Genomic DNA, 14308 nt, shown 5'->3' on the forward strand with positions numbered 1-14308 from the left:
CTCTATCATAATCTCACCGTGATTTCCTCACTATATATATATATATATATATATATATATATATATATATATATATATATATATATATATGTGTGTGTGTGTGTGTGTGTGTGTGTGTGTGTGTGTGTGTATGTATGTATGTATGTATCCTATATCTTTGTAATCAAGTTCAATCAATACAATTCATTCCATTCCCATCTTTGTTATACTAAACCATACATACTAAACTTTAAACAATCAAAAGTGAACTTCTAAACTAGGCTAGAAACAAAACCTTAAAAAAAATAAAAAAATACTTGAGCATTTCAAATTTAATTAGATCATTTTAAAACCTCATAGGATTTAATTTGATTGAAATAATAGTTGAAGATTAAAAATAAAACTATTATTATAAATAATAAATCAAAATAAAACTATTATTATAAATAATAAATCAAAAGCAATATTACACAAAGGTCCAAATTTGTAACCGGCTATATGTTTAAGATGAGACGTTGAAAATAATAGCTGATTCGAAACCGAACCACTACCCTTTATGCGTAAAAATCTAAAATAGTATTATCTCAATTTAAAACAAGGGGTTTGTAGTCCATTGGTATCCGGTTGCTCCTTTAAGTGGAAGGTGAAAGGTTTAAACCTTACTTGAGTCAAGTAGTTTGTATGTAGGGTATCCCCCTTCCTTATAATAATAATTAAAAAAAAAAAGACAAGAAACAAGAGTTAATTAAGAATTTGGTCCTTTAACTATGAAGATTTCACTAATCTGATCCCCGACTTTCAAAATTCTTCAATTTAATCATTAACTATGTTTTTTTTTTAAAAAAAAATCCAAAATGATCCTAACCATTAGACATCCGTTAACTCGGGATCAAATTGATAATTTCGCTATAGTCAAAGGACCATTTCAGTAATTAACTTTCGAAGAAAATAGTGCATGTGATGACTAATGGTTCATTGACTATAACAAAATTGCCAAATTGGTCCCGAATTAACGGATGTCTAACCGTTAGGATCATTTCGGATGAAAAAAACATAATCAGAGATTAACAGAGCGTTTGATTAGAAGGAATGAATTAAGGGGGAAAGGAATTGTAATTCAGTGGAAAAAGAATAAGGTGGGAATAAAGTAGAAATTACAATTACATTGTTTGGTAGAGAAGAATAATGAAAATGAGAGAAGTGATATAAAGACTAAAATACTCTTTTGTAATAATATTAATAATAATAATAATATTCAAGGACAAATATGTCATTTCTTTCCTTTTTCCTTTTTATTATATAGATGAATTCATTGAATTGCAATTCCCTCCAACCAAACAATATAGTTTATCATTTTATTGAATTGTAATTCAATGTCAATGTGCATTCAAAAAAAAGTAATTCAATGTCAATGTAATTTATGCCAACCAAACACTCCATAAATTAAAGAATTTTAAAAGTCTAGGACCAGATTAATGAAATACCCATAGTCTATGGACGAAATCGGTAATGACCAAGAAACAATAACAGGGACGTCCAACGACGCAAAATTGCCATTTGGCGCACCAGACAAAAACAAAAGGAAAACAAACTCCGAAAGTGGTTGGCTTCGTTGTCAGCCTCAGCCAGGGTTCCAAAAAGTTCCATTCTTCATCTCTATCTCTCCCTCCATAATTCCACTCTGTCATCCCGCGTCATCTACTGTTACCATATTTCTTTCTCACTGGAAAAATGCCTGTCGCCCCGTCGCTCTCTTGAAATTGGATGCCCATTTCCGTCCAAAAAGGTAAAACCAAATCCAAACTTTCAGCTTTAAGTCTGGTTTACAGATACGCCTCTGCTCCTACTTTACCACTTGTTCTTCGAGTTACTCGAGTGTGTGTGAAATGGCAAATTTTTTTATTTTTTCTTAATCTTTTATCTTTTCTTCTACGTTTCAGCATTGACCCAAAACTGATCATTTGGATATGGTTCTGATTTTCTTTGGATTCTCTAATGATGTTTGATCCTTTTGATGTTTACGTTGCTGAAATTATTTACTGTTTTTTCATTATTCGATTAAATTTATTTTTAAAGATGCCATGATTTGGTGACTGGTACTTGATAGTAACTTGCATGGGTCGCCCTATTCGATTAGGTGAGATGCTTGTGGCTATGGCAACCTAGCTAGCTGTTGCCATTGCAATAGGAGTATGGGGGGATTATCACTTACTCATCATGTGAAACAAACCAACTGCTATTAACTAAAGTCTAAGCTACCAAGATTCTATTTTTAGTAGAAGGGACCAGTTTAAATTGACAATGGCTTCTTGATAGCACACAGGATTGGTTGCAGATGACTTGGCATGGGGGTTTAGTATCTTAATGGCTTTTGATGGGTGAGCCATTCCACAAAGTACAAAAAGGGCAGGAGAATCATGGGGTATACTTGCCAATAACCCTTTAAAAGATGAGTGTTTTTTTTTTTTGGGTCAAACCATGAAGTGTCCTGAGCAGGTCCTAATTGTATGAGGCACCTTTAAACCCGTACCATACTACTAATCCCCGGTTCGCACCGGGCCGGCCCAATTAAGAGGCAAAGTGCTGGCCAGATTGGTTTTTCCATACGAGAGGGGGTTCAACTCCCGAACTCTCTTAAGGGACAAGAGTGCATGGCCACTCACACCAACCAAGCTGGTTAGATGGTCGGTGTTTAATTGTTGATAGTGAAATTTAGTGGTAAAATATTTTTGGCGAAGGTGCTTTTAGTTGTAGGGGGTTGCCCTTTTGAGTGTGGGGGCTTTGCTAGAATCCATTTTCTCTATGTGGATAGGACTCTAGCAATTGGTTGTGTCATGGACATACTAACTAATACATTCAGTTGGTGAGATTTGGATGTAGACACATTGACTTAGAAGTTAGAACTTCTTGCCCATATTATTTTGACAAAAAAAATTAGAGCTTTTTAAGGTCTGCACTTGAAACCAATTTGGTTTGTGATCTCATTCTTTGAACTGATTATATAGGAGAATAGTATGCTGTGACTCACTCTGGATATGTTTTTAGTTGATTGGGAATTCATATCTTAATTGTCGTTTTGTGGAAAACATTTTGCCGCCCTAAATCTTAGCTGAATCAGGCTAACAAATTTCTTCTTCTTGCAGATTCCGTTCAAATTCTGATCCTCTGTGGAATTTATTCAACATTTTGGCTTATTGGGTTCAATAGTTCCAAAGCTTGATTATTCCTTTCACACCTGCCTTCAAAGCACTTTCTACATTGCATTTATATTCAGTTATGAAATTCATTACATAATATATAGTCATGATTTCGAAGAAAAATATTGGACATGCAACGCCATTATTGCTGTTTCTTCTGTCACTTGGGTTTTTCCTTGCAACTTATAATTTGATCACAGTGATTATTCACTACAAAACCGTTCGTTCTGTGAAATGGATCCCTGGTGGTCCGGGTAGTCAGCCCTTTCGTGATCCTGTTGTTGAGATGCCTAAGAGCATAAGAAAGGCGAAGAAAGGAAAATTGTTATTCCATATTGCCATGACAGCAACTAATGTTACTTATAGCAAATGGCAATGCCGCATTATGTATTACTGGTACATGAAGCAGAAGGATTTGCCTGGCTCGGAGATGGGAAAATTCACTCGAATTCTTCATTCAGGTGGGCCCGACAATCTAATGGATGAAATTCCTACCGTTGTGGTTGATCCTCTTCCAGAAGGGCTAGATCGGGTGAGACAAAGCCATCTTGACCTATCCTTGCCATGATATATGTGTGCTTTTGCATACTTTATGTATCTTTTAAGTCGGTTTATGTACCTTTGAGTGGTTGTTTTTGGGTCATATTTAGTCGATCTCAAAACTCGGGTTTTTGGATTTCTTATTGAAATCCTGGGCTTTACATCACCACGGTGGATTTGACATATTCAAAATTGCCTTAGCTATTCATGACAATCCATAGCAGGGTTATGGCCATTCTTTTTAAATCCTAATGTGCCTTTGTTTCAGGGTTATGTTGTTCTAAATCGACCTTGGGCTTTTGTGCAATGGCTGGAAAAGGCTACCATAGAGGAAGAGTACGTTTCCTTCTGTTTACATGAGATTGCATAGTTAATCGTGTTTATGAAAGATTAAAGCTTCTTCTTTTTTTTTTTTTGGGTTTTTTTGGCAGGTACGTATTGATGGCAGAGCCTGATCATATTTTTCTAAAACCACTGCCAAATTTGGCTCACGGGGACTACCCTGCCGGTTACCCATTTTTCTATATTAAACCTGCTGAACATGAAAAAATCATAAGGAAGTTCTTTCCCGAAGAGAATGGTCCAGTAACGAATATCGATCCAATCGGCAATTCTCCTGTCATTATTAAGAAGGTAAAATAACGTGGCAATAACATAGTCAAGAATGAACTGACTCTGTAATGGGATTCTCTTTCTGGACTGTTTTAGTTCTTGACTCAACTCTTTATCATTATTTGCTATTACTTGCTAATATTAGTCCGAAATATTAATGTAACAATTTTTTTTAGGATTTGTTGGAGATAATTGCACCTACTTGGATGAATGTTTCTTTGAGAATGAAACATGATCCCGAGACTGATAACACTTTTGGCTGGGTTCTGGAAATGTGAGTTGCGAGACTTTTAACAACTTTCATTGCCCTTATGAGATGAACGTGATCTTTCCCGCAAAAATGGGGTTTTTACGTTCTTAATTATGCTTTGATGAACAAAAGGTACGCGTATGCTGTAGCTTCTGCTCTGCACGGTGTACAACATATTCTTATCAAGGACTTCATGATACAGGTAGGTTTTGTGCGTTTTTTTTTTTCTTTTTGCTTCGTTATTCATTATATATATACTTCGGTGCATGGTAGCTGCAGTTTTATAAATTACGAGAATTCGTTGAAACTTGTATTGTTGTTGGCTTTCAGCCGCCATGGGATTTGGAAGTTAAAAATAAGTTTATCCTGCATTTTACATACGGGTGTGACTACAATATGAAGGTAAAAATTGTTTCTCGATTCCATGTGTTTATCCCGTGATGCTTATAAACTTACCGTCGAGCTTATTTATCAGGGTGAGTTGACTTATGGAAAAGTCGGGGAGTGGCGATTTGACAAGAGATCACACCTCCAGAGACCTCCACCGAGAAACATCCCTTTGCCTCCACCGGGTGTCCCGGAAAGTGTGGTATGATTAAACATTCTCTCCAAGCCAGTTGCACTCGTCACTTTGAAATGCTAGTTTCTCCGTACACAGTAACTTGCAAAATTTACGGTTTCCTGTAGCAATAGACTGTTGTTTGTAGTTATTTTTACGTCTTTTTCACCGGGACGCCATTTGAAAGTCATTGTTGCAAGCCATACGAAAGTGAAGAGAGAGTTTCTAATGTGCTGTCGTATATTGTCTCAAATTGTCTTATAAAAAAGAGAATACAAAGCCCTATAAATAGGTATTAGAAGACTACAAATAGGAAACAAGTTTCTATATGTCCTACCTACCTAAACCCCTAAGACTGCCTAATATATAGAGATTCTATATATCAAATATATATTCCATAAAAGTATTGAACAGAACTAGTAGCTGGGGGCCTTTCTGTTGTCTTTTTGATTGATTATTACTCTTTTATGTTGGTGGGGGTGTTTGGGAATTGTGACTAGAGAGGAACTGGGCAGCTATGATTGAATTGACAGTTGTAGGTCTTCTACAATGTGATGTGGGGGCTGTTCTCAATCTTTTTTCATTTTCGTCGTATTTTGATTTTGCATTATCCATTGCACAATCTTGCTTGAATGCCATAGAAATTTTCCGAATCTTTTTATCAAATGATTCCATTTTTTGGGGGTGACGAGGGAAACCTGCAGCCACTACCCGAGAGTGTGCACTGGGTAAACCCCGCATTGTGACCCTAGCCAGCAAAGGACCACAAGGAGGTAAACCAGCTTAGGTTGCCCATAGCTGACCGGCTCGAACCAAGAGGGCTGGGATTCGAATTTGTGACCTTGTGGTTACAATTTTAATCTATAATTGACCTTACTGAGTTTATCTTTCCCTAAAGCATTTTCGGTTTCTTCTATGTTTCCAAACTTCTCTTCTTCGATTATATTCTGGCAGTGGGGGTGCAACCTGCGTGCAATAATTGAAGAAGCATTCTATTGTCGTTTCTTGTGAAGTTTCGATTTATTTGTCTGTTCATAACAACATTCAATGTACAATCGATTTGGAAATCTGGAAAGGGCTATTCTTTAGCAAAGATGTGTGAACATCATGATGGGTATGATGACTGTATTTAATCACACAATTGATGCTTTTGCAGGTCGCTCTTGTGAAGATGGTAAATGAAGCCACCGCCAACCTTCCCAACTGGGAATCTTTCATCTGAACCGTACCACTGCACGGTAAAAACATCTCTCGGTTTTTAAATCCAAGGAAATTCCCGGGCTACGTAAAGGAATCCAATGCACAAATAATACTTGTTGACAAATCCCGGCACACAACATCATGTTAAGACAAAAGTGTTAGCACGTAGTCAAGGCGGAAACTCCTGTGAACACGATTAGGTCATGTTTACATTTAGTTTAAGTAGATTAGATGTTTGTGTTGAGCCCATCAAGAATCTGTTTGTGGTGTAACAGGATATATGTTTTTGAGGTTTAGAGTTTAGAGTCCAGAATATAGCATAGTGGGGAAAATTAGAATATGGGAAATGGCCAAGAAAGGTGATTTACTGAGTATAGTATATTATTTCACAAAATGAAATGTCATTTTTGTCCCATGAGAGCATCCATGATCCCACTTTTTTTTTTTTTTGCTCTTATCATCTTCTTCAGATCTTTGCAGCCTTTGTGTTCAGTTTTTACTGTTTACATATTTTAAATGGCATACCATACCTGTAGGCTTTTGGATTCCACATCTGAACATGGGCCCCACTGTAGCTGCTGAGTATTTTACACCATACAAGTTACACTTGGCTCTGCTCCAAATTCAGTGGAGAGATGCCATGCCAAGGGATCTGAAGAGGTTTGAAGTTTTTTTTTTTTTTTTTTTTTTTTTTTTTTTTTTTTTTTTTTCCTGAAAGAGAACATTTCATTAAATCAAGTCCGAAGACAGAACATTACAAAGATAGAGATGAGGGTTAGTAAGTAAATCACTCTGAATAACCAGACCTAGAAACAAATAGGTTGTCATGTTCGCTGATCGTTTTGAAAAAGATAAAAATACATACTGACTTGCAAGATGTTTGAAGTTTAAAACAAAGAATTCACAAGTGATATTGGCTCAAGTGAAAAGGGTGACTTAAGTGGAATGGGTGCGAGTTGCTTAAGCATGAGATTTCCCGAATGGTGGCCGGTTCAACTAGATTTTAAATAGTTTTTGTTTTAATAGGCGCCGATGTAAATTGAATCATATAACTCTAACATTGATTACATGTTATTCATCTAAGTAGTAAAAAGGTTAAATAAACAAGAAACTAAGAATAAAAGTTCTTGGCGGCTCGAGGAATGAGGATACAAAAAGCACAATGTGTATTGATTTTGGCCATGGCGATCTCCTTCGTCTCGGAGCAGTTTGCTTCAAAAGTGGTGTTGTTTGCAAGAAGGGAAATTGTAATCGTCTGCTAGACTCCATTAATTGTTTGAAATACTTTATTCATCGTAGTCATTTACAAAGTGTGTCATCTCGAGTCTGACCATTTGGCAATCCGCAACATCTTGGTTGATGATATTTACCCCAACAATAATGAATTATTTAAATTATTCTTAAACATGATCTCAAGTGCCGGTATTATGAATGAAATGATATATGTTAAAAAAATTCTCCAACAAGTGCAATTCAATTCTGAATTATTAGTCAAAACTTAGGGTCCGCTTAGAAATTCAGAAAATGTTTTCTGAAAGTCATTTTCTGAATTTTCTTGTGTTTGGCTATTCAAGGAAAATACAAGCAATGGAAAACATTCATTTTTTTTTTTGGTACAATGGAAACCATTCATTATGATCAATAGAAAAAAGACTCAATTTGACATAAAATGTCTTCTTAGATATTTAGTCAAAAGACATTTTCTGAATTATTTATTGTCTATGTTTATCTTTTTTCTCTCATCCATTTTCAAATTTTCAGATTATTATTTTTGCCGCCACCACCACACTACCACTAACGCCAACACCACCACCACACTATCGCTAAAGCCAACACCACCACCACACTACCGCTACCACTAACACCACCACCATCACCATCACCATCACCACCACCATACCACTACTTATTATTATTATTATTATTGTTATTGTTGTTGTTGTTGTTTTTGTTATATAACAAATAATATGTTCATTTTCAGAAAATGAACTAAACAGGAAAAAATACAATTTTTTAACTTTCAACCAAACAGAGAAATGTAATTTTTAGACATTCAACCAAACTCTAGAAAATTAAAATATTTTTTAAAAAAATGAGTCATTTTTAAAAAATTATTTTACATAAAACATTTTCTAGATTTTTAAACCGACCCTTAATGTAAATACCAAATACAGACAAAAAAATACCCAACCCAATCTTTTATCTCATTAATGCTATTACCCTTAACAACACATGCATGATGTTCTTACACTTAGATCTGATGTCAAACACACTATTGATTTACCCAAAAAGTTGTACCCAAAGGGGTACTGGTAATGTGAGAGAAGGACATGGAATGGCAGTAGAATCACATGCAGCGCAGCTTACACTGCCATTTTTGTGATTTAAAGTCTGGATCTGACCTTCACTGCACTACACCAGTCACCAGGCAGGCACTTTGTCTATTATTTGCATTTGCTTCTTTCTCCTTTTAGTTCACTGCATTTTTCTTGCATGTATGTGTTGGTCACAATGTGACAAAACCACCCCTACTCCCATAATAATTGTTGTTGTGAAGTGGATCTACTTTTTCCACTTTTCCTGTTTAATTTATTTTGCTACTTTCTCCTTTAGTGCCATATCTAAACTCCATCAATATCTTCTTTTCTTTTTTTTTTTTGAAACACACTCCATCAACATCTTATTCCTAGGCTAGACAAGACTACACTACACTACACTACATTGATAACAACATAAACAAGAGTTTATTCCGCGTTAGTTTTTCTTTTAATTATCAACTTTGATTTTTTTTTTAAAATATGTTTTAGATTCCAACTTTAAAAAAAATGTTTTATTTTAGTTCTAAATGTTCAAAAGGCATCAAATTTTATGTTACTGTATTAAGGGCATTTTAAATTAAAAGTGATTTTTTTTTTCCGTCCAAAACTAAAAAGTGAAACAAGTTAAAATCAAGAACTAAAAATGAAAATGTCATTATAGTCTCCCGAAACCAAAGGTGGAAATGAACTCTATAAATAATTAGGAAGTTTTTACTGCATCTTGATTCAATTTATTATTATTATTTTTTTTTGTTAAATGTTATTGTATCTCTTATTTTAGTAATAACATAAATATAACGAAGAGCAGCATAAAAACTCTAACCAGGAAAAGTTCATATTTTGATTAGAAATATGCTATTTTTTCTATTATGACTATATTTTATCAACTACTATATATAGAATTCCTTTTTCGTTTATGTGTATTATTGTAACTCTATCTTTATCGATCTGGCCTCTAACTAGGACTAATTCTTCTTTTCAAAAGGTTGAACCCCAACCCTAAGGGCTCCCCATACCCCGGCCCAACAGAGTATCTGGGAGGATGTAAATTATGGTAACTCAACTGAACATGAACCACAGAGGCTAGACATTTGCTTACTGCGCACAAAGAGCCCCCTCACTCTGAAACTAGGACTAATTCTTGTATCTCTATAAATACGTCCCTTCTTATACTTTTGTAAACGTGATTGATCACTAATAAAACTCTTTGCAAATATTAATTTTCTCATCTCGTATTAGTATACCAAACGATCCATGTCCAACAATACAACAGTCATGCCGGCGCCACCCCTGGGGATGCCAATCCCGACATCACGCCACCTCCTACTGCCAACACCATCGACACTACTAACTCCTCCTCTCGCACTATCTCAAATATTATCCCTCTACCCCCGGCCTCGATAAATACTCTACGAATGTCATCACATCACTTTATCTCTCTCAAACTTACTTCCTCAAATTATCTGTTCTGGAAAGCCCAGCTTGTTCCCTTTCTCTACAGTCAAAATCTATAGTGGATACGTTGATGGCTCCTTTCTGTGTCCGACTACTTATATTCAAGATTCAGATGGTTGTTCCGTTGTTGCCAATCATGCAGCCCAATCTTGGGTCGTAAGGATTCTTCTATTTTGTCCATGCTCATCTAGTTTCTGTCCGATGAAGTTATGTATGTTGTTTTGGGACGTGCCACGTCCCTGGCCTTGTGGCAAGCTATTGAAGTTGCGTTTGTGTCCACTTCACAAGCATGATCTTTGAGTCTCCTTAGTAGCTGCAGTCTTTTGCACCAAGGGGGATTCCACTATAGGTGAGTATCTTGGCAAAGCTAATGTTTTAATTGGACTACTTGCAAAATTCAACATACCAATTAGTTTAGATGAGCAGAATCTTTACGCATTTAAAGGTCTCTACCTTGAGACCATGCAATGGTCTCTTCATGGACCATAAAGGAACCTATGAAAATTGATCAACTGAATGATTGTCTCATCATTACATCTAAAGAATCTTCAAAAGTTTGGCACAATCGTCTTGGTCACCCTCAATCAAGAGCCTTACACAATATTCTACGTCATTATCTAGTATGTAAGCCCTTAAATAACGTTAACTCTCTTTGTTTTGAATGTAAACTAGGAAAATCCTCATGGTTTTCACTAGAAAGAGTAAAAAAAAAAAAAAAAGTCTAGTAATGTTGTATCAGGTTTAGTTTACACGGACATTTAAGGGTCATCCCCAATTTTATCTTATGAGGTTATCGTTATTTTGTAATTTTTATAGATAATTACTCTCAGTATACATGGTTCTTTCTCAAGAAACTAAAGACAGATATCTATATCATTTTTCATAGGTTTCAAGCACTAGTTGAGCAAACTTTGTCTCGTAAAATTAATGCCATTTACTATGATATAGGACGGGAATACAAAAAATTAGACAAGTTCTTTGTCAATCTTAAAATAAATCATCGTCAAATCATGTGCTTACACATATGAGTAAAATGTGAGATTTAAATATACAAAGCATAATCTACGAGAAACTTAACTCGTAGCAGCGGAAGCGGAAGCATTGTAGATCTCCAGCCATGGTTGATATCATGTTGTGTTGCCTCTTGAACGGTAGATCTGCAGAATAGGGTTAGCCGTTTTGTCTCATACTTGACTCAGAACCCTAGATGGTGTACTGGTATTTTCTGAGCAGTATGAGTACCATATAATATTCATGTATCTTTTATCCCATCAATACAAGCTTTATATATGCACATTGGTGGAATACAGACTTAAACCTAAAGGTCTAACCCAACCAATTACTTAATGGGCCTAGTTCACTTGCACCACATAAGTAAGACCCATAATATATAATATATATTATACGGGAAAGTCTTACAGTCTCCCACTTGGTGCAAGTAATAGCATAATTCGCATTAAAGAACAAAACACACGAATCATAGTAATATGTCCTCTACTGAATAAGTGAGTAATATCTCCTATGATCACATGCATATTTGATTCCCCAACTTGAATCCTTTATGAACAAACCCAATGTTTATTCTTGGTACCTGAAGGGATGTTTCTCAAAATAAAATGTATATGCGCAACTTAAGAGAGAAAATCATCCAAATTGTACAAAAGAGTACATTGTATGATCTCTAATATCCTTAAAAGCATGCCTCAAGTAGAGATCTCTTAATTAGCATAATGCTAACTATATATTCCATAACTTCTTTATAAGTTAACATAAGTACTACCTCTAACGGCTAAGAGCTTGGAGTTGACACGTCTGTCACTCCCACTCATCAAAATAGCCAAAAGATAGTCAAGTCACAGAAGCATTCCAATAACTTAGACAATAAACCAAAACTCTAAGTACATAAATTTGGAATCTTAAACATACACCATAACTTCCCAAATAATCTTTAAGGTCCACCTCAAAATGAACTGAACATTATGAGTCTTACTTTTATGTTTCTCAAAATTGTCTTGAGCCTTACAAACCAAAATGGCCCAGGATCAATTTTGAAGAAACTAAAGACTATTAAATGCGTGGTGAAGAATTTATTACTTAACAGTGCACCACAAGTTATATGTTTTGTTCTAATAAACTCCTCAATATTGTTACAACATTTTTCATAAATATGTTGCTAAACCAATATGAATTTATATGAACAAATACAATATTAATACTTGTGGAATCTTTTGGACTTATTGTTTTACATACAATCCAATACGGGATGCATGAAGTCAATTAAATCCAAAATCTTTAATGGAGTATCTTAATGATCTTTTTCTAAATGATCACTCCCACTGATTATGGAGTATCTTAATGATCTTTTTCTAAATGATTACTCCCACTGATTAAGATATTCTTTAGCAAAATTAATGATATACGTACTCGTAATTGATTTGACCAACTAACAAATGAAGACATAATTCCCCACCATTAGTTGGACATACTAAATAATCAATTTTGGGTTCCAATTAAAGTCCAACAAAAGGAATAACTAATGAGGACATGACTCCCTACCATAGTTGGACATTCAAAAATAATAAAATATACTTTCCAAAACCAATTTAGAATTTGGCTCAAAAAGGTATATATTTTATTCTTGGAATAGAGTTATATCAAATCACGTAACTTACTACAGTGTGTCCGAAAACCGAGCAAGTTCTGTGGCTCAATTAATAAAGGTGGCTAAATTTTGGGAAGTGACTGAATACATGTTTTGCCAATGCAAACCATGAAACTTAGAATTATAATTGAACTAAATTTATAAATTCTAAGAAATTGTGATAAAATTATTACCTAATGGGTTAAAGGATTTATTGACATAAAACTTGCCTGTGGGCTAAAGTTTTAATTCTATTAAGTCCAACTAAACCCTTATGATAATATGTTATCTCAATTACTAAATAGATAGAAGAATCTAGTGACATAAAACTTGCCTGTGGGCTAAAGTTTTACTCAATTAGATCCAACTGAAATTTTATGATGAAACAATTATCAAATAAGTTGAAGAATCAAGTGACATAAAACTTGCCTGTAGGCTAAAGTTTTACTCAATAAGATTCACAACAACTATTATGATAAAAAAACTTAAGAAATCATGTTCATTTCCTTAATCCCTGTGGGTAAATTAAGAAATATGATTTAAAAATTTACATCATAAAATTAAACTTTAGGATAGAGATGAGAATTATTTACAAATAACCATAAAGTAAATAAAATTAATTTATTTCTATCATCACTGATAAAACTACTAAACCACATTCCGATACATAATTGCCTGTGGGCTAAATTATGACCGTAGTCCAGTATTTCATCCTGATTAACTATACAAATATAACGAAATTGCCTGTGGGCTAAATTCGATCATATTACATACAATTAATCACAAATGATATGTCCAAAACTGTATGTGATCAAGATAAACTGCTTAATATATAATTTTAGCTAATTAAGGATGCTGTGGCTACTCCCCAACTCATTAAAATTATAACATCACTAGACACTTATCATTGCCATCTTTATGTAATTTAAACTATAGACAATTTTTAGTAAATTAAAGATGCTGCGTGTGGCTGCTCTTTAATTAATCTAAAATTGTAATCAGTTGGCAAAAGGGGAATTTAAAGCCTAACAAACAAATTAAACCAACACATGATAGATAATTATTAGGTATACTCCCAGGAAAGTTGGTCGAGACGAAGCTCGGTTAAATACTAACTCCTTAGACAGAGTAGCATCGCAAGGGGACTAGTAGCAACAAGGCTTTTAAGCCAGGGCCATAGAACTAGTATTCCTCCCCAAGAAACTTCCCTAAGTTATGTGTTCTCATGTTTGAAGTAAAATCGTTTGGAAGATCTAAAGATTGTAGATTCACCTACGGTTAAGGCTTTAAATTGATGAATTAAGTTAACGGACTAAACGTGCTTAAATTCAGGCACTACCGCAACTAAAGTTTATGCATTGGTCCAACTTAATTAGGAACTAATATAATTCCATCCTAAATTTATGCATTTCTAAAGGCATAATAAGACAAAATTGCATAATTTAAAACAGAATATTATGCTTAGGACAAATATGCATAAAATTAAACATTAAACTCATATATTCCAAACAAATTGCATAGTTCAAAGCAATTTACAATATGAGATTTCAATAATTT

General features: G+C 34.6%; 1 protein-coding gene across 2 annotated transcripts; it reads left to right on the forward strand.

The window, feature by feature from the left end:
- The first annotated feature begins 1546 nt into the window (after nucleotides 1-1546).
- On the forward strand, nucleotides 1547-7621 carry LOC109148311 (hydroxyproline O-arabinosyltransferase 3-like). Of its 2 annotated transcripts, XM_019296170.1 has the most exons (10): nucleotides 1547-1765; nucleotides 3123-3708; nucleotides 3985-4052; nucleotides 4148-4349; nucleotides 4505-4602; nucleotides 4711-4780; nucleotides 4909-4980; nucleotides 5054-5167; nucleotides 6294-6375; nucleotides 6874-7621. In XM_019296170.1, exons 2-9 carry the CDS (start codon nucleotides 3283-3285, stop codon nucleotides 6357-6359), a joined length of 1116 nt encoding a protein of 371 aa, XP_019151715.1. In that variant the 5' UTR covers nucleotides 1547-1765; nucleotides 3123-3282; the 3' UTR covers nucleotides 6360-6375; nucleotides 6874-7621. The 2 variants fall into 2 exon arrangements, with proteins under 2 accessions (XP_019151715.1, XP_019151714.1); XM_019296169.1 differs by lacking the exon at nucleotides 6874-7621 and having other exon boundaries at nucleotides 6294-6784.
- Nucleotides 7622-14308: the final 6687 nt, after the last annotated feature.

This window comes from Ipomoea nil, unplaced genomic scaffold, assembly GCF_001879475.1.
Source record: "Ipomoea nil cultivar Tokyo-kokei standard unplaced genomic scaffold, Asagao_1.1 scaffold0268, whole genome shotgun sequence".
Taxonomy (NCBI): Eukaryota; Viridiplantae; Streptophyta; class Magnoliopsida; order Solanales; family Convolvulaceae; genus Ipomoea; species Ipomoea nil.